The sequence below is a fragment of the Cyanistes caeruleus genome, chromosome 6 (genome assembly GCF_971803275.1).
Source record: "Cyanistes caeruleus chromosome 6, bCyaCae1.hap1.1, whole genome shotgun sequence".
NCBI classification, from domain to species: domain Eukaryota; kingdom Metazoa; phylum Chordata; class Aves; order Passeriformes; family Paridae; genus Cyanistes; species Cyanistes caeruleus.
The window spans coordinates 41,765,874-41,789,922 of NC_141706.1; the positions used below are offsets into that span (position 1 = coordinate 41,765,874).

At 33.6% G+C, this 24,049-nt stretch overlaps 1 protein-coding gene across 1 annotated transcript in view; it reads left to right on the forward strand.

Moving 5' to 3' along the window:
- SCFD1 (sec1 family domain containing 1) overlaps positions 1-23,629 on the forward strand; it is a 48,528-nt gene extending 24,899 nt beyond the window's left edge. Inside the window, exons 15-25 of the mRNA XM_086894793.1 lie at positions 2,849-2,945; positions 6,343-6,413; positions 7,295-7,374; positions 7,921-7,983; positions 8,998-9,073; positions 11,263-11,316; positions 15,908-15,960; positions 18,456-18,489; positions 19,737-19,802; positions 22,416-22,484; positions 23,415-23,629. Coding sequence (XP_086750919.1) covers positions 2,849-2,945; positions 6,343-6,413; positions 7,295-7,374; positions 7,921-7,983; positions 8,998-9,073; positions 11,263-11,316; positions 15,908-15,960; positions 18,456-18,489; positions 19,737-19,802; positions 22,416-22,484; positions 23,415-23,438 — 687 coding nt within the window. The 3' untranslated portion in view covers positions 23,439-23,629. The remainder of the gene's footprint in view (positions 1-2,848; positions 2,946-6,342; positions 6,414-7,294; positions 7,375-7,920; positions 7,984-8,997; positions 9,074-11,262; positions 11,317-15,907; positions 15,961-18,455; positions 18,490-19,736; positions 19,803-22,415; positions 22,485-23,414) is intronic.
- The last annotated feature ends 420 nt before the right edge of the window (positions 23,630-24,049 follow it).

Below are 24,049 nucleotides of genomic sequence, written 5' to 3' on the forward strand. Positions count from 1 at the left end.
TTTAAGGCTGTTCAGTAACCCATATGAAATCTGATTTGGGGTCCTAATTCCTAGCAAAGCAGTTTAAGAAAAATATTGCCCTAATTGGCATCTTTGCTAGTAACTTTTGTTAGTTATTTAGTGAAGCAGCTGAGTAGACATACCATATTGATCTGTCTCTTTAGTTTGTCACATCAGAAAGAGTCTCAAAAGTTTTACATTGCTGCTTACCTCTGATGTCCCTATTGTGGATAGAAAAAAAAAAAAATAGACAGTAGATAGAAAAATGTGGATATAAACTTTTGAGATTTTCAGTTTGGGTTTTTTCCCCAAAAGAGTGCTGAGTTTGCACTTCGAAAGTAATTGTGCAAAATTTTTGAAAAGAGTGAGTGTCCATGTATCATTAATGTTTCAGATTAGACTCAAAGTATAGCACATATATGCAACCAGTGAATTTTCTTTGCTGCTGGTAATCTGTTTTGTTCAACAGCCATAGTCATACAGTCATAAAGTTGCACATGGCTGAGAAGAATTTTACCTAGCCTGGGCTCCAAGTAAGTTAACAATTGCCAATCTGCTCTTACAATTGAAAGTAATTGATGTTTGAATTATGAAATTTTATTTAGAAGTTGATCTGTAAACAAATACAGAGACTCAGTGAATCTTTTTATGTTGTACATTTTTACATGCCATCTGAATAAATTTCTTGTAAACAGATCACCAGCTAAGATAATATAGGCTTTGCCAAATTCAACAGTAATAAATTTAACTTTATAAGATTGAGTTTCCACATTTCAAGACAATCCCTTTTTTATTGGATGCCTTTTGTCTGGGAAAAATATTTTAAACTTAAAAGCATCGAATTTAGCCTCACTTAACAAGATACAAATGTAGATAAAGCACAAAAAGCAACTGAATGTAATGGAAAGACTTAAAAAAATAGTGCTAGTTTCTTTGCAGTTGCTTTATGTCTCTAGAGAGATTTAAGGAAACTATAACCCAGAAAATCTTCAAGATGCTGTAGTATTGAGTTCTCACATGGTTTGCCAGATACCAAATTGCATCTGATGTAAGGTTTTAGAAAAAGGCTGGTAGTTCAGTTCTATTCAGACTTCATACTACTCTTTTAACGTAAACTCAAGGTAAATATAGCTTGAAAGAAGCTATAGCTTTTTTGGGGTTTTTTTCCCTCATTTCATGCACTTTCTATGTAGTCATAGTCTCTATAACAATCAACAGAACACATTCTTCTGCCCCTAAAAGGGGGTAATTTTTGAGTGCTCTTCATGGTAATTTACTTTATAAGCTGTAATTGCAAGCATCCATAAAAGCTTTAAATTAAGTTGTTGCTTTGCAAGTAACTGCTCTTCTCAAGGAGTTCATGAAGTGGTAGCTGAGAAATGGAAGTGTTGTATAGCTACCTGCATCATAAGCTGATCACCATATGCTTTCAATATAAAAATATTCTTGTAATTCATATCTTTTTTACTTTGTTTTCTCCTCTCTAGCTCTTTTTTTGAGAACTTACAGTACTTAGAAGGTGAAATATCCTGATGGCTTTATGCTAGAGAAACACTTTTTTTTTTTTTTTTTCTCGAGGCGGTAAAATAACTTTTTTTAAAATAATTTTTTTATTTGTGATCTCAGGAATAATTTTAGTAGAATTCAGAAATATGTGAAAGCCAAATTTTCAAAGTTTTTATGTACTGTCACTACAATAACTATTGCACTGGATTAAAGGTGCCATAGCAGTTTTAAATGCTTTAGCATTATCAGGCAAAATTTCTCAAGTCATTTAACCCAAGAAAAGCAAGGTGACTCTTGCTCACTCTGGCAGTATCATTTCAGTCTCAAGGTGGAGATGATGTGGAGCTGACACACTTCCAAAGCAGCAAGATGGAGATCCACTCTGCCAGCTGAATGTGTTCAAACATCAGGATTTAGTTAGTTACCAGATACTAAGGTTTTGTAAGCTGAGTAGCTATAACATTTGTTGTGATGCTACATTTTAATGTTCAAACACACATAATGATCTGCATTGTAATATTTTAAAATAAGTTCTGGACTGTATTTTTCTATTTTTAGCTTGTAAGATCATGCTCAATAAGTGCAAAGCTTGTCTGTTTGTGCAGATGTGCTGCAGTGCAGTCATTACTTGCATGGCCATGAGATGTCTTCCATAAAGCTTTTGCCTCAATAATTTTGTATAGTCCCTGTGCCATCATCCCTAAAAAGGATTTTCACAACATCTTGGTGTGTCATTGTATAATGAGAGACTTCTTTTCCAGTGTTAACCAGATAATCTAATAATAAACTTCTCCATCTTTGGTGTGAATGAATTATTACAAGCCTTTGATCTGAGGTAGTATTTCAGTACCAACCCAAGTTGGCAGTTGCCAATGTTTCTTTGGCATGATGCCATAATGTATAAAGGATTTCCTACATTTATCTGCATTGAATAATTGTCTTGTGTTCTGAGAGCCTGGAGGTTCAGAATAAATTTGACATAATATTCACTTGACCATTATTTTTTCCTATTACAACATAGTAATGTATATGATGGCATGTAGTTTTCAGCTGTGACAAAGCCATAGTTGAAAACAAAGCTTCTCTTCCAGTTCAGTATTCACATCAGTCATCCCACGCTTAATTTTCTTTTTCACTTTTAGTATGATAATTAAATACACATCAACTTTCTGAGAGTTAATAAAAGCATATTCTAATGCAAGCATTAGTTACTTTTATTGATAATTTATTTAAAAATAAAATTTTTTAAACTGTATTTATAACTAAAACTACATACCTTTTAAAAGAGGAAATATTCTTTCACAGTTTTAAGATGTTAACCCTAATGCTTACTCTTAAACAGAGTCGAAAGCTGGATGTGTATTTTGAATATGAGGAAAAAATAATGAGCAAATCCACTCTGGATAAATCTCTGCTGGACATGATTTCTGACCCAGATGGTGAGTACTTTAAATCTGAATTTGGTATACAATTTGTTAAGCTACACAATAAATCTCTACCTGTTTGGATTTCAGGGTTGGTAAGGAGCAACCTGTACAAGATTTGTAAAGAAAACAGCTTTTGATTGATCTTCAGTAGCAATCTAGAGAGTTTAATACTTCAGTTGAGCAGTATCCAAAACATTAGCAACTTCTGCAGCTCCATTAAAATCCTTTCCTAACCCCTTATTTTTGAAGGTCAGCATTTTATTTTTTGTGCTTTTCCAGTATTTAGTGTAGCATGGCATTCTGTGGTCTGAACAACACTAATTCTTTAAAATTCTACTGCATGTTTTACAACATACACATACCTCATGAACACAATGGAAACTTCATAGAATTTGGTTAGATCAAGGGGCTGCAATGTAGGTAGCTCCTGCTTGTGTGATGGAAGAAATGAATGGGACAAGTGGAGAGAAGGGACACAAGATGTAAACTGGCCAGTTCACTGAGGCTCACCGGAAGCTTTGCATGTGTTGATTCAGCTGTGGCATGTCTGTTTTCATCATGTAAGAGCTCAAGCAATGCATCCCAGCTTCTGTGTCAGGTATGGGTCATATCAGACCATCACACACCAGGGGTGCTCGGGTTCTCTATTAGCAAGAGTCACCAGGGGCCTTTCTCTGAAAGGCTGAGACCTAAATGAATTCTCAGCTTTTTGTACTATTCCAGCATCAATTCTTCTTTCAATCTATCACAGCCTGACGCGTGTCATAACCCTCTGACAGATTTCAGTATGATCTGATACTGGTTGGCTGGAAGAAAATAACATGCAGAGCAAAATTGTAAAACTTAAATTACGATCTCTGACTTGTCTGCATACTGGCAATTATGTTGGCAAGCCTCAAGCATTTGGAGACCCAGGGTTTCTGCTCTTTTTCAGTGTGCTCTTTAAGAAAATGTTTTGTTACTGCATGATTATGTGTGTAACTTGCAGCTACATACTGGGCTTAATGCCTGCTTGGAGTTTGTATAATGATTCATATTTATAGAAAGAGTATAGATACATCCTGCTGACTTTTTACAAAAATCTTTTAATAGTGTCCATGCTGTATAATCAAAAGGAAGGAGATATAGTGCACAGTTGGTAGAAATCTCAGCCAAAAATTTGAAGATCTCATAATGGGTCAAGTCTAGAAACTAATAAACTTCCAGAAAATCTAATGTCAGGTATCAATCTGTAATTCAGTAAATATATTCATTTTGTATATTAAGCTAATAAAAATATGTATAATGTGTACTTTTATTAAGCATCAATACAAACTAGTCATTTTCCATGTTCAGAATTAACATTTCATGTACTGTTTTGATTTCAGCTTTTATGTTTGCATAAACTTAGATATGAAAACAAATTTTTATGCTTGCTTATATGTCCTACTGGACCAATTACTTTTTACCTGAATCCACATATTCTATGCCTTTTTAGATTGCAGTGTAAAGCAAATTGTTTTCCAAGGCTGATGCATCATACCAACATTCCTATTAGCAAGGTTCCTGGATTTTATACAAGAGAAAGATTAAATTTACAAGCTAGAGTTTTTCTTCATAAGCTAAGTATTCAGGTATTCACAGTGTTATGTTAGCATTTCATAAGCATTGCCAAGGTTTAAGTCCATGTAAGAAAAAGATTTAAGTTAAATCACAGTGATTATTTCCAGGCATGCTGTCCTGTAAAACTGTCCAGCCTCATATTGTGTGATTCACTGAGAAATACCAGCAGAAAACATTTCTAAGGAATAATACATCAAGTCTTCCTGTGCTTCCACTGGTGAACTACTTATTGGCATTATGTGTGGGGATATTTGTCTTGTGGATGATGAGATCTGCAGAGCTCTTCATGAAAGCACTTAGATGTTACCACTCAATAGCTTCAGCCTTCAGCCTCCTATTTGTTACTGTGTTGTTCTAATCTACCACACAGGACTATAAACTGCCTCCCAGTTTAGTGCGTTTTACTCTATCCTAGAGTAGTGAGCTAAAGGCTGCCTGCTGGTTTTTCAGTTGAATATATAATTGGTCTGTTCTAGGTTTGCCAAGTTACATTTTCTTCAGAATGTTGAGCATTTTGCCTCTCTGTGCTGCCAGATCATAGTCTAGAAAAAAGTAGTGAATAATTTCAATTGACCTGAGTCTTACAGCTGTTTATCAGAGGTTTTTTTTGCCCAAGTGAATTCCAGGTGGATCTCTACCTTGAAATTTGGCTTTTGGTTTAGGTAATACAAAGTTTCTTCAGTTCTTGATCTTCAGACTTACTGGTGTTTGGTAAAGGTTAGTAAAACCTACTTTGCAGAGAAGATTGTACCAAGTCTTAAATGCTCATTATGACAGTGCTTACTCTTAACTTCTGCCAGACTAAATATATGCTCACTTATAAATAGAATTTCCAGATTAGATCAGATGGTCTACTCCTGAAATGATCCACATTCCGTAGTAGGGGAAAACAACCCAAAACAAACAAAACAGAAAAAGGAAAACAGGAAAGAAAGTAATTTCTTACCCACAAGTACAAGAAAGTGCAGTCTTATAAAATGTTGTACTAAACATATCAGGCTTTTATAATGAATTTTAATTTACAATGTTTGTTTTTGAGAAGTTGTTCTTCTGAAAACTTCATTTGAAGCTATTGTCTTTACTAACAGTGATTTTCTTCTAGAAAAATAAAAAAGATTCTGTCCAAAAACTGATGTAGTAGTTTATAGTCTAAGTAGTGGCTACATTAGCCTTTTGATCTGGAGAGATGAATTTTGATTGCATTTGAATAATGCTTCCCAAGAGTAGGAAGTGTTTTTCTCCAATGAAAGAGGATTTAGGAGGTGAAATCCTTTCTGAAGTTGGAAATTTAGGGTTTTTTTCCTGACTAGAGGTTCATATAAATGCTTTTGCAGTCCTCAAGTATTTCAATATAGTGAATCATAGAGCTGTGTAAGCAAGTTGTAGAGCTAAAAAATAATATGCTGTGCCTTTTACTTCTATGATTTTTTTTCTTTAGTCTGCTTTTCCATAGACCTACTTCCAGATGATGTTTCCAATCTCCACATAAAATAAGTCAAAATTTCCCTACATAATATATTTACTATGTTATATGAAGAATAATGTGTTCTACAAACAAAAGGAGAAAGCATAAAACTTTCTGAAAGAATGAGAACATCTAACCCAAGTATTACTAAAATTGCTGTCTGGCTTTCTACCATCTTACACATTGAAGAAGGCCATGGTTATTGATAGCATTTATTATCATAACTAATGATTTGCATGTACATATATATGGCTGCTGAAGAGCAGTTAATGTAGCAGCAAAACAAAGCAGCAAACTACAGTTGTAGTTTTTAATTCTTTTTTTTTTTTTTTCTTATTGCAGCAGGAACTCCTGAAGACAAAATGCGATTATTTCTCATCTATTACATAAGCTCAGCTCAGGCACCTTCAGAGGTACCCATGTTCTTTACAGCTTCCAGCACCAGATTCTACCACAAAGATTTTTCTGTGTCGTTTCAACACTAAGTAGATATTTCTGTTCCTTTGAAAAGTGAAGTATGAAATGCCCAGGAGATTCTAGAACTTTAAATAAATTTTGTCTTATTGCCAGGAAATCTGCTCACAAAGCTTTAGCCACCATTTCAAAGGATATGAATGACTAGTAAGAAGGAATATTATACTTTGACATATTTAGATCAGAGTTACTGCAAGACACATCTTAGCATGCTGTCTATTATTCCACTCCACTGATTAAAGAAGTAGATAAAGCAAAACAAATATATGAGTCATTTCACTCCATATAGTCAAGAATGATCGAGTCAATTGACTAGCAGGTGAATGAAGGAGAAATACATCTGCCAATATCTGATTAATTCAGGAAATAATTTCTTCATATTTCTTTTGAACTTAGGATGATTAATTTCAAGGAAAATTTTTACTACATGGAAACATTATCTGATGGAAAAAAATGCAGGGTTAGGCAAATAGAAAGTATTTGTATTAATGTACATTAGCTCCTCTTCATTTATTATTTACTGTTTTGGCATTCTACAGAAACCAGCATTCTGTTGATGCTAGTATAAAGACTGTTCCATGTCTGAAAGTGCACAGGATTTAATTCCACAAGCACTGTTCAGTTTAATGGGATCTGCTTATCACAAATTGTATTTCAAGTTGCATTTCCATACTTTGTAGGAAATGAGATTGAGATTCATAATAACTTTTTAGCTTGGGTCAATGCTATAACTTTGCACTACTTATTTAATATTTAGTATATCTTGTCCTTGTAAAAGAGTTGCTTCAACCTTTTATAATTTTCCACTTTATGATTTCAGATTGATTTGGAGCAGTATAAAAAGGCATTGACGGATGCAGGTTGTAATCTCGCTCCTTTGAGCTACATAAAACAATGGAAGTAAGTAATTTCTTTTTTATCCTATTAATGAGTAATATATATAGGTAATACAAAACCCAGCATTGTGTTCAGGAATTATGTGTTACTTCTCTTAAATTGTAAATTATTCTTAAATATTCATTTGGTATAAATTATGTTATGGTAATACATGCAAATCTTATTTTAAAACTAAGCTACAGTAGTGCCAGAACACTCTAGAACATGACATGTAGTTTTGCCCTTAATGATCCAGGACAGAAACAACTTACTGAATTAAATGAAAAGTTGTGCCAGTTCAGACTCCGAGGTTTTATTAGTTCATACCGAGGAGTCGTGTTGCATATCAGTTATTGTAGTTTTACATATTATCTGAATGAAATCTTTGTCTTTTGACTATAAAATCTAATTTCTATTTTATTTGTAGGCAAGAGTGATGCCTGTAATAAATAATTACTTCCTGAAAGAGTTAGAAATACAGTTTTTTTCACTTTCAGATGACTAGAGTGGAACATTCTACAGAAATATGTACCTGAGATAAATATTTGTTTTTTACCCCTGCTTTCATAGGGCTTTCACTAAGATGGCTTCAGCTCCAACCAGCTATGGAAATGCTACGCCTAAACCTTTGGGGTATGCTTTTGATTGATTTTTTGTAAGCCTTTAGGTTTTCTTATCTTATTTTAGTAGTGCTGAAAGCATGGTTAGTGTTATATAGGGCCCAGAACAAGACATCTCCCTGTTTGCAAACAAACATTGCAAACAATGACAAGTATTCATCTCCCCTTAACAGTGTGCAGTACACACAGAGAGTAAAACAAAAAGGATCTGTGACTAAATTCACAAACTATCTTAATACAGTGCAGTCTGCACCTGCACATTAAATGCACTCTCACATGAGGAGAATTCAGTGCCAGGAACTGGATCTATAATAGCCATCACTTTGAGCCTTAAGTAGTCAATGGCAAAAGGTAAAAACAGCCCTGTATATTCAAAATCATTTCTCTCCTGGGTTTGGAGACTGTCAGGGCTGCAAGAACACACTGCTGTTTCATTAGAATGTCCTGGTCTGGGTGTCTGTCTGCTTGTTGAAAGGTGTAGTTATTTATTTCAAGACATGAAAAAAAAATTACTTAGCTAAGGTTACATCCCATATAGGATATAGGACTTGGGTTTTTCCATTCTTCAGAGGACTTCAGTCCTCATTATCAACTTTACTTTCAGGAATTCCCTGTCACTGTCACTGTAAGGAATCTGGCACAGTATGGTTAGAGAGAATTCTGGTGCTGTTTCACTTGTAAAAATTTCACTTTGGTTTGTTGGAGATGCTCAGCATCTCTGTTAACCCTGGTGATTGGCATACCCACTTGAAAGGAGCACTCAAATCCTTACATTACGGAAGTTGTAAAACAACCTGTTCAGTGGACTTAAGAATCCAAGACTCCCATTGATAGGTGAGGATCCATCTGGTAGTGTATTCCTATACATTTGCTTGCCGTGTGATATGAAGAATATATTTTATGACAAACTGAAATACTTGGTACTTAGGTCCTATTGACTTTATTGGGAATTGGAGGTTAGTATAAAATTTAAGAATACAAATTAAAAACAGAGATCTTACACATCATCTTTGTTTTGTTTTTTCAGTCTGTTTTCACGTGTTATGAATACAGGATCGCAGTTTGTAATGGAAGGAGTGAAGAACTTGGTACTGAAGCAACAGGCAAGTTTGAAAAACAATAATTCTATCATGAGTATTGTGAACATTAGGAAAAACAAATTTCAGTACCTTTGGCATACTAATAAAATTCACTGTACAGTGAAAACATAAACATAAATCTCTGCTTATGGATAGATCTATCACTTTGTAACTTCCAGATATCAGATGAATAATGAATAATTCACATTGTCTTTGAAGACCTCTTTGTAGCAATTAAGACAGATTTCAGCATTATGAAAAGAACAGCTGTGGAATACTCAAAGTAGACTAGACTTTCATAGACTTTCATAATTTTTTTTTCATAAAAAAACCATATAGTTATCTGTATCTTTACTTAGAACTACATGTATTAAGTTGAACTATTCCAGAGTGATTAAAAGGCTGAAATTTTAATTCAACCATTTGTTTTCCCATACAAATGTAATGTACAGCAACCATAATCTTGTAATGTGCATGAAAATACAAATGTATTTATAATGACATGACAACCTTCAAATATTCACTTAGCTTTATAAAATATTTCTGAGCATAACTTGCATGTACATGTACACCCCCCCGACCCCACCCCAAAGAAAACAAACAACAATAGCAAAAAACTAACTGGTTGTATAACTTGTAGGTGGAATGTTGAATTGTGATTCCCAGAAACCTGCTTCTCTGTAGAGGATACATTATTTTCCCAATATGTACTTTTGTACATATAAATAAATACTTACTGACAGTTTAAAATCTTAATTGTGTAGTATTTTCACATCAAGATTTCTGAAAAAAGGGATTATTCATCACATTATAATTTAGTTGAACAATCAGAATTTAAATTAGAAATACAGCATATCAGAACTAAATAAAATGAAATCTTAACTAAAGGTTCATCTTTTTGACCTACTTAATCTTATCATTGTCGCTGTTTGTTTATTCAGCCTGTTACACACATAATTTATACATGAAAGGTATTAGCTATCACATAAAAGTTTAAAATTGGGATCTCAGTTTTGTAGGTTAGTTAATGAAGTTAATTCTGCAGAAATTTCACTATGACTAGAATGATAAGCTGCATTGCAGAATTACTCAGTGGTATATAATGAAATATATACTCAGTGGTATATAATGAAATATGATTGAGGAAAATTTAAATATGCAACTTGCCTGTGTGTTATATTTTATAGAGAACTCTTCAGATGAACTGTTAATTGTAATAATAGAAAATAATTCTATTCTCCAGGAGACTTCCTCCTCTTCTTGTATTAAACATTTTGTCATTTCTTTAAATGTCTGGCTTTAAAGAGTTAATATTATTCTGTACAAAATGGCTTGCATTGTTTTGCATCCTGAGTGAGCAAAAAGCCAATTTGCCAATGTTTTCGGAATATGCCTTTTCTGGCTTTTCATTTCTTCTCCAAGTATTTTAGGGTAGCCAGATGAGAATCCTTTCTTCCTCATATTTGTAAGCCTAATGTAGGTCTGTGGTATTTCTGTTGCAGCTAAATTTTTATTTTTCCTTCAGTAATTTAGGGATTCACATAGATTATCCAGTGTAATATGTAGATCATCCTTTGGAATGTCCTCTTTTGATACATTCTGTCAACAAGATTCATTTCCAATCCTGTTGCTATGTAAACTCACCCTCAGTTTATTATAACTGAAGTAGTTTAACTCTTCAATATTCAAATCTTTTGTCCCAGCTGATATTTCCCATGCTAAATAAGGAACAGTAATCTTGAATTTCACCTCCATTTATTCCTTTGCAGGTTATCCAAACATTTGTTGCAAGGTTGATTTTTTTTTACCCGTTTCCATGACAACATTAGTTCTTTTTTAGAATCACACAATTATAAGCATCAGCTTTAAAATTCTTTTCCTAACTGCAACGTATTTTTAATAAGAATTAATATTTGATCAAATCTGCATGTGTTAGTAATACCTAAATACAGCCCTGTTCCTATCTTCACAGTTTTTTGCTCTTTGTCTTATCTTTATCCCCTAGCTATATGCATCTCAGATGTTTACCTTTTTTTACAGAAAAGTAATTTAGTTGATAATAAATAAGCTTAACCTTTACAAAGCATAAGAGGAAAACTGTTTAAAATAGTATTTCAAATGCTCTGTAAACTCTTCCAAAAGTAATAATGTGCCTGGGAGTAGTTCTTCATAAGCTTTTCAGCATTCCATCAATTTCACATTATGTTTTACAGAATCTGCCAGTCACACGTATTTTGGACAACCTTATGGAGATGAAGTCAAACCCTGTGAGTACAATTGCCTTCACACAGAGAGGTGGAGCAGATTAAATCTTGAGGCTGTGATATGTAGTATCACATTTGCTATGGCTAATTGTTTTCATGGTAGTGCAGTTGAATCCAATCATGCTGTATTTGAAGAATAGTAGCATTTTCATAATTATTCAATAATCCCTCTCATTAAAATAGTCCTAAACAATGGCAATTTACTGTGTCTCATTGGAACTAGTACTTTTAGTTGGTTTTTTTTTCCTATTCTGAGATTCTATTACACGTGTGCTATACTAAGCCTCTTTTGCTCTTAAATTTCTACATTAAGCTGTGGACTGAAATTTTCTTTGCATCAAAGTCTTTGGTTTTTTTTCTAAAGAGCACAATTTCAAAACTGAAATATTTGCAGAGAGTAGTATTAGAGAAAATTACATTTCCCACATCTTTAAACTTTGCTATGTAGAGGAAAATATTTTACTACTGATTTAGTCATTCTGTTTGCAAGTAGAGGTGGTTTTTGTAAGAAAATTCCTCTTCTTGTTTCTGTGAAAATCTACTCAGACTATTTTAAATTTATATGTTATGAAGTTTTGAAATGCTTACGTGTTAGCTACACAGTCAAGGCATTTGCTAGAGCTTACAACTAAAAGTAGGCCTCAGTGTTTATGCATGAAGTCATTCTTCTTGCCATGTGTTTTGTTCCTTATATACAACCAACCTGTACACATACTTGTCCTGAAAAAATCACCTCTTAGAAATCATTTAGAAAGCTTTAATGTTTGCCATATTGTATCAGTCTTCCTCTTTTGGTGCCATCAGTGTCAGTCAGAGAGATAAAATTGTAATATTTCACACTGGTTAGTACACTTCTTACTCTACTTTCACCTTCATGTATTAACTGTATGTACAGAGAGAAAAAATAATGGTAAAATATGAAAATTACCAAAATGCAAGTAATCCTTTATTAAACTGAACTTCATAGATTATATATGTAACGATTCTTAGCAGATAATTTGCTTTCTCTTAACTAACAAAGGAATTGACACTAATGTTTCCAGTGTTAGTGGATTGTTGTTCCTGTTTGAAAGACTTGGAAAAGATGTACAGGGCTAACTTTATTTAGTCAACCAGCAGAGGTCACTCTGAACATTTACCGTAGAAAGTTGAAATGCAAACTACAGATAATTTACAAGAAGGTGAAAAATTAAACAAATATTTTAAAAATAAACATTAGCTTCCTCAGGCTACAAGTTTGGGAGTTGATTTAGAAAAATTTACAAGTCATATGAGGTTTTTTTCTGACTTGATTTTTTCACGTTTTACTTAGTAGAAAGCAGCTACCGGCATTTTGATAATTTGGAGAAAACATTGATCTTCTCACTTTAAAAAGCAGCGATTGAGCCAATCTGTCAGTCAGCAGCTTCCTGTTCCACTGCCATGGCAGAGACTGATACTCATGGCACAGGACAGGGAGTCCCACTTTTCAAGTCATAGGAGGCCAGGCAATCCCTAAAGACTGATTCTCCTAACCTGCAGGAAAACTGACAGCAAGTTTGGGAGTAAGTTTCAGCTAAAAGAATCAAGCCAGGGAGTCATTATGGAATGTGTTCAGACTTTCTGTACTATCAACAGAAGTGAAATTGTATCTGGAAAAGGTCAATGCATGGAAATACACCATTGTGGCTTCTGTTCATCTTCTGATGTGTGGGATCCTTTTCTATTCCCCAGAATAGAAAACAACTGCACTGCAGGCAAAACACAAAGGGAGAGGAAAAAAGTTCAAGACTTTATTTTTTTTACTACACAGAAAAATGGTTCCTTTATAATTCAAGAAATCTTATTAACCACAGTAATCAGTGTATGAAATGTACATACAGATAAAAGGTTTAATGCAAAATTAAAGCAGATTATTAAAAAGTATTACAATGAACATAAATAACTTATTTTCTAGATATTAACTGCAACAATAAAGGAAATACATGAAATGTACATACAACTTGTACCACAAACATTCACATATATTATTGTCAGTTAAAATCTTAAACCTATTTAGAATGATATCCTGTACAGAACTCTGGGAGTTGTCTGTAAATCACTTTGTGTGTTGCTTGTCTCTGCTGTTTCTTTTGTCTCCCTGGCAAGGATAAGTAAGTGTACACGCATGCTTTCCAAGTTTTTCAGAAGCAGGAGCAGCTAGAACAGATCTTCTGAGCCATAATACTATCTTGTAACTTCTTAAATTTTTCTAGATTCTTTAACTACAGTTACACTTTTTCTTGAAAAACATATTCAGAAACATTCCTTGATGACCTTAAAAGTAATCACTTACTTGTGGGTATTTTAAATAATAATATTTCTTGTTAAAAGCACGATTTTAGGCAATTGCTTTTGAGGTTATATTTTAATTAAGGAATATTCTGTTCATAAAACTAAAACGTTTAAAACAGTTGTTTTGTTTTGGTGTCATTAAATAGAGGTTGATTAAAACCTTAAATATTCATAAACCAAAAAAAATCATACTGTTAAATATATACAAATTTTAATGCATCACTATGAAATTGACCATTTACTGTAGAGTTATGGAGTTTCTTCTAAGGCTCTTCTAGAAATGGTTTGATTACTGAGTGAGGAAAATCTTTGAAAAGTGGACCTTTACAAAGTGGTTTAGCCTCTGTCAATATAGTGTGTGTATTTGTATTGACCTAAGAAGTAGATAGATCTTATTTGTGATATATTAATAAAACTATTTTGGTTAATACTGTCCCTTTCAGTGTATATGGTATCTTTCAGACTTAGGATATATCTTTCATGCATTACAAATTAAAATTCTGAAAGTAGGTTTCCTTAATCCAAATTAGTCCTTTTAGATTCTGCAGAAAAACAAATACAGACTGAAAGCCAATGACATTTCCATGGGTCTTTTTCCATTTTAATTTGAAATATTGAAAACTAAGTTTATACATTCAGAAGTATTTATTCTGGAATTGCTTAGGGAAGTCGCAAATTCAGTTATGGGTAGGGAAAGCTCTATACAGTTGTTTTTATTGGCAGACTTGCTATTTCTTAAAGAAAATATAATCTACTAGGGTTTCTTTTCCCTGCACCCTCAGCACTGATTTCAGCAGGAATAGTGTATTTAAACAGCAATGACAGAAAATCCCTAGGTTGTCACGTTTCTATTGCTTTACTACTTTCCGTGTATCTGCTTACACAAGCCCATAGTGAAAAAACACAGCAGTAATACATTCAGGAGTAAATATTTGTAATAAGTTTATTAACTCTGATTTTTAGTTCTGTCATTAATCTGTAATTCAGTCTAATAGGCAGAGAAAGTGCATCTCTTTATTCCAGGTAAAGGTTTCTCAAGTACCTCTCAGTTTTAGTCTATCAATATGTGTCCATTCCCAGCTCTCTCATTACCCCAGAGGTACTATATCATCTTTAGGTGTGAAGCTGCAAAGTCATGAATGCTGGCAGACTTCAGTAGCTGAAATTCCCAATGGAGCATATAAAAGCATTTTACAGAGATTCAGTGGGAAATTAGATCTAAATTATTTTCTTTTTAAAAGCCAAACTGCAGGATAAGAGAGTTATTTTATGTAATTATATAAAAGTTTATAATATCAAATAGATTTATTTTTTGTGTGTGTGTTACCACCATATTATATTAAATACTTTTTAATATTAGATGTAGTTATGCTATGTGAGCTCTAGTAAATTCCCCAGATAATTTGTCTACTACTCGAGAAGTATTATTTCTGCTCTATAAAATCATCAGACTTCAGAAGTCTTTGCATGTAGGCACACAGATAAAATCAACTGTAGTTCTGCATGCAGTTTATCGACAAACTAAGCTTCATAGTGCCTGGATGAAAATGTAGTATAGAAACAGGAGAAAGCCAAGAAGTTGTCAGAAGGAGTTATGAAGAAGTTTTGTTTTTCATCCATAGTAATTGGCAAAAATCCTGCTTGTTGCCAATAAAAATATTGAAAGTGCCGCAGTGTTCTCTGTGAAAAAAAAATTTTGCTGTAGTTTAGACAGTCAAACTTTTCAAATTTTTGTGGAACTCATTTCTTCTTCAAGAGCTTAATTTTGGTTTAATAGTAGTCATAAATCATGAAATGAGAAGGATAAGTTACATAACAGTAGCAGGTTTTGATCTGTCTTGTCCTTAACACTCATTGCCACAGAAGTGCTTAGTTTATAATGTTAAATCAATAGCAGATCTCCGTAACCTGGAAAATTTTAATGTTTATAACTAACCACTGGTGTTCCTCTAAAGCTGGTAACAACATTTTTCTTTCTGCATGCTGTCTTTCTGTTGGGATTTATTATGCAACCAGGGTATTTTCTGGGAAATATGTGATAGTCAGTTTTAGGGGAACCAGAAATAAAAAGCTCAATAGCACCCTTCATAGCTTCTCACTGTTTATTCTATACTAGTTCAGTTATATACAAGCTTTTTAAATATTAGTGGACACCACAATTAATGTTGAATGATGTGATGGGAAATGATACTTGTTTGAACAATGTTTTATGCAATATATACAAGCAAAAATTCATTAGACAAAATTCCAGTGTTCTGAGATAAAAACATACTTTTAATAGGAGACAGATGACTACCGGTATTTTGACCCCAAGATGCTACGAGGCAGTGACAGGTGAGTTTTGCTTCTTTTCTTTTACTCCATGAAAATACTAACTTAAGAAATCTATTTTATTTACTTGCTGACTACAAATAATTATTTTAATCATTAATTCTAAGTTAAGACAGTTGGTCTTGAAGGAATTCACAACTGGGAACTTGGATTAATCAGATAAATTTTTGTAAAACTGCAAAAAAAATCTAAAAAAAAATAAATGCTAACGTACATTAGTTTAGCTACAGGAATCTGCATTAATATTTAGCAATAATAAATGTTGGAGTTCTACATAGTTATACTATTTGGTTTCTTAGAAACTTTCTGAATTTTCACTGTTAATGGTCATTGGATAGTGCACCAGAATTTCTTTGTCACTCACTTTTTAAACAGTTACAATTTTGATTTGATTACAAACCTTCTTTAGTAATTTGTTAATAAGTTGGAATAAAAAGTAGAATTAGGCTGGTTTTAGTTTTGTTGAAGTAGATGCACATTTTATGTTCATGTGCATATGGGGAGGCTTGGATATAGTTTATTTTGCCAGTAAAAGAGAGGAAGAGGAATTACATCGGAAGTTTATAAATCTTCGGTTTTGCTTTGTATCTTTAACTAATAATTGTCTAAAAGCCTCACCTAATCTAATATCCTAGCAACTGAGAAGATATTTAATTTTGATATTCCTTCTAAAAATAACTGCCATCAAACCTGTGGGAAAGCAATCATCTCATTTGGTTGCACCACTTTATTATAGGATCAGTGTGGAAAAAGCAGATCCAGGCTTGGTTTTAGTTATTTGCATGAAAATTCTGTCTCTGCTTTTTCTTGAAATATGAAAAGTAAGAACATAAATTTCAGAGGATAAGTATGTTAAGTATTACAGGTTATGGAATTTCAAAGATAAGCAAACTTTGAAATTATCAAAAGAGAAAAGTACTAGTATTTTATGTTTTATTTTGATTTCAACTGTCACTGGTTTGTGATGCTTTTATAGCATTTTTGGTGGATTTTGTGCAAAAGTGCGAAGACTTATTTTACTTAAACCAAAGGGTTTTCTCAATTTTTTTGCCCACTCTGTATTGTTCTTACATTGCTTTAAACAATGTAGAAATATTCATTTACAGCAGTTCATAAATGTGACATTCTGTTTAGCTATAATAGTCATCATAGTGAATAGCTTTTAATTTCTTGTTTTGGATTTGTATGTAAACTCAAGTTATAGTCAAATCATATTTGGACATGATAGCAAAACCCATATAGTGGTTTGTCTGATTCTCCCTTCAAATTTTTGTAGATAATAAAAACATGTGTTAGTTGTCTTGACAAAATAGTGATATAAAATAGTACAATTAATGGATTTAATTACAAAGTGACTGATTTTATTTTCTAATCTTCTCCCATTCTAAGAAATACTGGCATTTCTACTTACTATGTTTTAAATAGAGTAGTAACTGCATTGCTGTAATTCAGTGTTAGCAAAACAGTACCTTTCTATCCTGTGTACAGCCAACCTCAAGTATAAACAGGCTTTGTCCTCTGAAAAGATGACACAAAATGTATGTGGATTTGTCATATTGTACTCACAAGATGAGAGAATTGGGGTAACAGTTCTGCTTATGGGAAGTTTATAGTATTCCTGACGGACAAAGCAACACATTAGAGATAGCCATTCCATTTTCAAACCTGTTTTTCTGATACACTGGAATCTGTGTTGAGTCCATTGTTCTTGGTCACTCAAAGAAAACATCTTGAAACAGGGGAAAAGGTAGTTTGAAGGGGAGAATGCAGTGGTTTTAAGCTATGTTGGAATATAAGGTGTATTTGACTGCCTGGGGCTGCAGGCCAGGACGGGGCAAGAGGACAGTGTGTGAGCAAAAGGCAGGAGAACAGACTGACTCTTCACAGCTTTTTCTTCAATTTCCCCTTCCCTTGAAGGTGCAAAGTGATGCAGGAAAAGAGATTTCTCCCCCTCTACCTGCTACCTGCCCATGTACTCAAATGGAGAAGAAGAGTCAGTACTACCCAAACTTGTAATTTCCTTCTTCCTCCCTTAATCATTTTTATCCTACATACCTACTGCCTATAGTAGTTTTTGAGATTTGGAAGCATCAGTAGGTGTGTGTGCAGGCATTGCAAACTGGCTTACCTACCTAGCTAAGATTCCAGGAGGTAGGATTTCTAAGTTGCATGGATTGTGCTAATGCTGATGACACGTTTTACTCATTGTATTTGCACATAGGTAACAGCACTACCGTTGGAGCTTTTAAACGATGGAAGAATTGTTGTCATAAAGCTTATTATTCAAACAGCAACATTAGAAATGATGAAGTAAAATTCCTATTTACTCATGTCCTGTAGAATGAATAGTTTTCCATAACAAATGGAAAGACAGTTACTGTTCTATTTTATATTTTTATCTAATACTATAGAGTACTCCATAAATGTGATGGGTACATGATGCTTATTTTGCATATTTCTATTAATGTGTAATGAAATCTGTGTTGTATTTTTTATAGCTCAGTTCCAAGAAATAAAAATCCATTCCAGGAGGTAAGTCACACAGAAATTATTTTTCAATTAATGTGTTAAAAATAAATAAATCCTGAAGTACAGTCATTTTTGACAATTGTGATAAAGAAAATGAGAGGTCTTACTTGCAAAAAAGCACTTAGACTAATTATATCTAGCATTAATTATAATTAGCTGTTATTCTAAAGCTTTTCATCTTCAAAGGGCTATGTAAGTATTAACTAATACTGGAGAAAAAAATGTAGAAAATTTTCCTGAAGGTAAATGCAGGGGTTTACTAATATCACAACTGAGTGAGCTATTTAAACTGCCCATTTTTAGACCAGATTTTCAGAATGCTCTCTAGATTTCATCCTTTGTCCAGCCTTAACCAACGGTGTTGTCAATGACTATATTAAGGAGTCTCTGCAGTTAAAGGAGAAAAAAGCAAAATAATGAAAATTATCATGTCATACAAATGCCTGTAACTTTCAATATTTTTCTACATAAATATTTACAAATAGAAAAATCTTACCTGATCTTACTACCAAGTTTCATAAGCAAAATATTTGCCTTGGCAATATATGAATGTTTCAGATTTCTCATGAAATGTCCTAATTATCCTCAGGAACAAAAGAAATACCATGTGGTATCCTGGATAGATTATATATATATATGTATACATGGCTACAGATGGTCATACCAAAAATGTCAGTAGTAAGATAAATTCTATATAAAATCCATATAATCCATATAGTATGCTCAAACTATTTTGGATAATGAATGTTAACAATAATACAGCTATTAAGTCTCCTTGCTCTAGCCATTATTTGTTCTCTTTTAAACACAGCCCAGAAAATACTGATGGGCTTTACATGTAATATAAATTATTGCCAGTAGTAGGTGGGAAGGGAAAAAATGATGAAAAACTGTATTTCTTTATGATAGAAGTATTTTATTTATGGCCCAAATGAATTCTTAAACATCCATGGAGATATTTTAACTCTTCCTGTGGTCACTGGTGACATCTCTGGACGAAAAAAGGAACATGTTGAAACTTTATATGTATTGAGTATGTCTTAATAGAAGAGAGTGATGTGTTCAAAGCTCTCAGCTTGCTATTCTGCATCCTACCAAAGCTTCAAATATCTTCTTTCAGACAGGAAGCAGTGCTTCCGTATCCAGTTGATTGTGATGATTTTTGTTGCAGGTTTAATTATCTGGTATATCACTACTGAAATTTTAAGAACTTGAATGCGTACTCTAGTAATATGTCTGTTGCCTTTTAGGCCATAGTGTTTGTAGTTGGAGGAGGCAACTATATTGAATATCAGAATCTTATTGACTACATAAAGGTATGTGTACTTCTGTCAGTTGTAGTCCTTAACTTACTGATAGAAACCAGATAGAGCATGTTTTCTGTAATATTTAGTATTTAGAAGACAAAGTCTATAAAATTAGCCTTAACATCCTTATTCTATACAGAGTTTGAGAAAAAATGAATGTAAGTAAATCATCAGTAAGTAATGTAAGAAATCAGTAAAAATTGTGGGTTATTAATTCAGACCAACAAAGACTTACTGTTTCTGGTATTTTGCTCATGTTGTTCTTTGGAGTTGAGTAAATAAACTGCATTCTCTTTCATTTTGTATTCATACACACCAACGTCGCTGAAAACTGTCAGCAGATGTAGCAAACTGAATTAACCTGTTTTAGAGTCCTGTTAGTAGTTTTCATGTGCTGGTGTTAAATAAAGCAGCTGTAGCATATCATAACCTTGAAAGTAAGGAACTGCTCAGAATTCTCTAGTTTTCATAAATCTTGCAAAAGAGGTACCCCAGTGCTTTTTTGTATGCAACTGCAATATGGAGTTAGTTCAAACTCAGACCTGCAGATAACAACATTTTATTGTATGACAGTCTTACCTGAGCATAAAGTATGTAGTTTCAGAAACCAACATAATGCAAATACTATGCTATCTGTTAAAGGAAATATCAGATTGGCACCAATATCTAAGCATTTGTTACTTACCCACAGTTACAGGTTTTCTCTAGTGAGTTAATAGAAGCTTATTCTTGTTAAACTGCATTATTTAATTCATGTAGTGTAGAAATCATACAAGGTGTCATATGCGCAAGTAAGAAAATATGTAACCAGCTATGTAATCCTGGTGTAGCAGATTTAATTTCTCTGGTTCTAACTGGCCAGACTAGCTGAACACAGGTATACCAAAAATCAGCAGATGGAGAAAAATAGCTGAATTGTTACAGTTCCTGGGAGGCAGGGGTCATATTCAAGCACTTTCCAAGAATTAAAAAAAATGCCAAAGTAACCTTAGTAAAATTCTGAAGAAGGTAATAAATTATTTAATTTAAGAACTGTACCATTCTTTCTTCCTGATCTTAACCTTGTTCATGATACAGTTGTCTGTCTTCTGGTACACTGCACTGAGGCTTTTCACACAAAAGAATAAATATGGAACATTAGTCATTGAAAAACAGTTATTCTACAAAGCACAGGAGAGATTTATGTCCAGGTAAATTTTGAAGAATGCAAAGTCAGAGCGTGTGTGCTGAGTTTCTCCCTCTAACAGGCATCCATTTCAGAACAGAGATGGCCTGGATAGAGGAAAGGATAGGAAGAGGAATGCAAATTAAAGAAATCATTTAGATTTGCTTAGCATTTGTCACTATCCTCTATAACTAATTCAGTGAGGCATCTACCTTTGGCAGAGTGTGTTGTCAGACATTTAGGTTGCTCCTTTGTATACCCAAAGCCACTTTAGCTACTGTATCGATCCAAAAGATGCCTAAGAGGATGAGTATTTGTTACTTTCTACTAAAAACAAAATCTCTGGATTCCCTAGAGGTTAGTTCACCTCCCTGATTGTAGCTGCATGCTGACAGAGCTGAGGTTTGCTCTGTGTGTGTGTATATACCGGGCACTTGTGTGATGACAAGTTAAACACTCAGCACTTCGTACAAAGTGGCAGGAAGCTGAAGTTTCAGAGGAGTAAGAGGGCAAACAGGAGGTCATTTGTCAAACAGAAGGAAAAACTATGGAAATGTTAATGTTAGATCTTACAGAGAGTCAGAAGTTGAGCATACTCCTTCTGGAACCTGCGAACAGAGGTTTTTCATCACAGTTGTCACAGCTGAAGGGTGCTGTATGTTTCTCCACTCAGACTGTGTACTTGAGCAGTGGGAGATGACCTCCCAAGGGGGAACACTCCCTCACCTTTACTCCACTTAGCCCTTTGCTCTTGAAAAAACAAGGTTAATGAAAACCTTTATTCTCCCAACCACCACCTGGAAACCTGCGTGCCTCTCCCAGGTGACACAGTCTTATCCAACAAAATTTGCTTTTCCACGTGGTAGACTTCCGGCATCTGTTGTTTCCACAGATGTAGCTTATTAATTATTCTCAAATTCAATCAGTCTTCCTCCAGAATAAAAAAGAGAAAAATCAACAGCTCTGTTCTTGCAAGCAGATACCACAGAGATTTTATTCACGGTTTTATTTTTCTAAGCACGATCAGTTTTGCCAGTTTGCTTCTGAAAGCACAGAGAAAGTATTTTAAAACTTTCTAAAACAGGAAGCAATGTTCATTCAGCTTTGACGTTCTGGGTTTTTTTTGTAGAGGAATTAAGAGAAACTTTCAAATCTAATTATTTGTAGTTCTGTGCTAGAGTAGACTATCTCACAATGTCAAAAAGTAAATATACTGTCATTAAGGTAGACTGTGCCTTAAAATAAATATATTTTCCAAGTTCAATTCAACATGCTGAAAACATTTCGTCAAAATGGCAAGCCATAGGCAGCTTCCAAAAGGAGGCTAGCATACTGTTGTGTGCAAAAGAATTCAGTACATTGTTTAATTTCCATTTGTAGATGCTTTAAAAATACTGCTTGTTAATCTTCTACCGCTCTTTTCAACAACTGATTTCCTATGGACTTTTCTTTTTTAGGGTAAACAAGGAAAACATGTCCTGTATGGCTGCAGTGAACTTTTTAATGCTACACAGTTTATAAAACAGGTAGATAACTTTGATAACCTCTATAATATTTATTACTTCTTTATCTGTAAGTTGACTTATATAACTCTATGTCTCCATGGATTTTTTACTGAAAAAACTCAAATTAATCTGTGAAAGATGAATGCATGCTACCTGTTTTTATGTGCTTGAAGTGGGTTTTGAAGTCATTATTTTTAATTAGCTATTGAAGGCCTGTTGTCAATGTGAGTTCACAGGTAATGCAGGTAAACAAGTTCCTAATAATTGTCTTTACATTAATCCTACTGAAAAAAATTAAGTCAGTTCTTGGGACTTCCACAAACAGCATCTCTTTCCAGGGTTTTCTTGCAACTTTTTCAAGTTACAAGATGTTTAAACCTTTGTCCTGGTTTATAAATATCTACAGATATATAGATATAAAAGTACTGGCCTAGCAGGAGCTTGATGTCCATACCTATACTAAACTCTGTCTGCTATTAAGAACATTATTATTTCTCTATGCCTCATTCCAATGCAAATACAAATAAAAATTATTTGTGGTCAGCAAATAGCAGCCCTTCAGTAGCTGTCACCACCCATGGTTTTATGTCCTACTAAGATGAGAGTAAGTTGTTATTCAAAACTACATTTTAAATAACTAGATTAATTCTTGTTGCACTTCAAGGAGACAAATAGTACTTACTAGCTTTAAACTCTTCAGTCATCTTAATTCACTTTTTTTTTTTGGTCTTGGCTGTGTACACTTTACTTCATGAGATATATTCAAGTCTGAAAATTTGAAGCTCAGGTCTTCTCTTCTGAGGTTATGTGTTAAATATTCTATCACCAGAAGACATTTGGTTCTCAGAGACAAACAAAGCATGTAAGACAGAAATATTTGCTGTATGAACTGGATATTAGTTTGACTGAAAAAGATAAGCAATCTAATGACTTTTCTCTCTTCATGTTTAGCTGTCCCAGCTTGGCCAGAAATAAGACTGAAACACTATTACTTGGATGGAAACATGACAACAGAGAATTGTTACAACATTCAGCTATCTTCTTATCTTTAATTTTGTCATTGTATTAAAATTTAAACCCATTTCATTAATATGATAACTTTTTAAAAAAATCTGTAATTAATAACGGTGTATATCAGCATTTCAGAAATAAAACTTAAAACCTGCTGTGTTTTTGGTGGAGGTCAGTTTCACTATTATTGCATTTTACTTGCAGTACTAGCTATGGTATATGACAGAACTGGCTGATAAGTATGGCATTTTCAAGTTCTTATATGTATATAAGTTTCTGATACAGGGCAGGGCAATAGCTCTAAGAAAAGGTCAAGTCTGTCTTTAGGAGTTATGTTCTTCTTGAAAGCCAGAGTATCATTATCTAACAAAATTCAAAAGAGCAGAACTGCGTTTCAGGACCACAGACAAAGAGCCTTAGTGTAAGAGAGCTACTTCTAGTTCTTACCCTTTTATTTTACCAGTCATTTGATATGTGCAGTCTTTGCATTATCCAGTACATTGAAAGATGTACTGGAAGATACCTTCAGTACAAGTTTCTAGTACAGGAATTTAGCTTTTCTCTTAAGGTTAAGA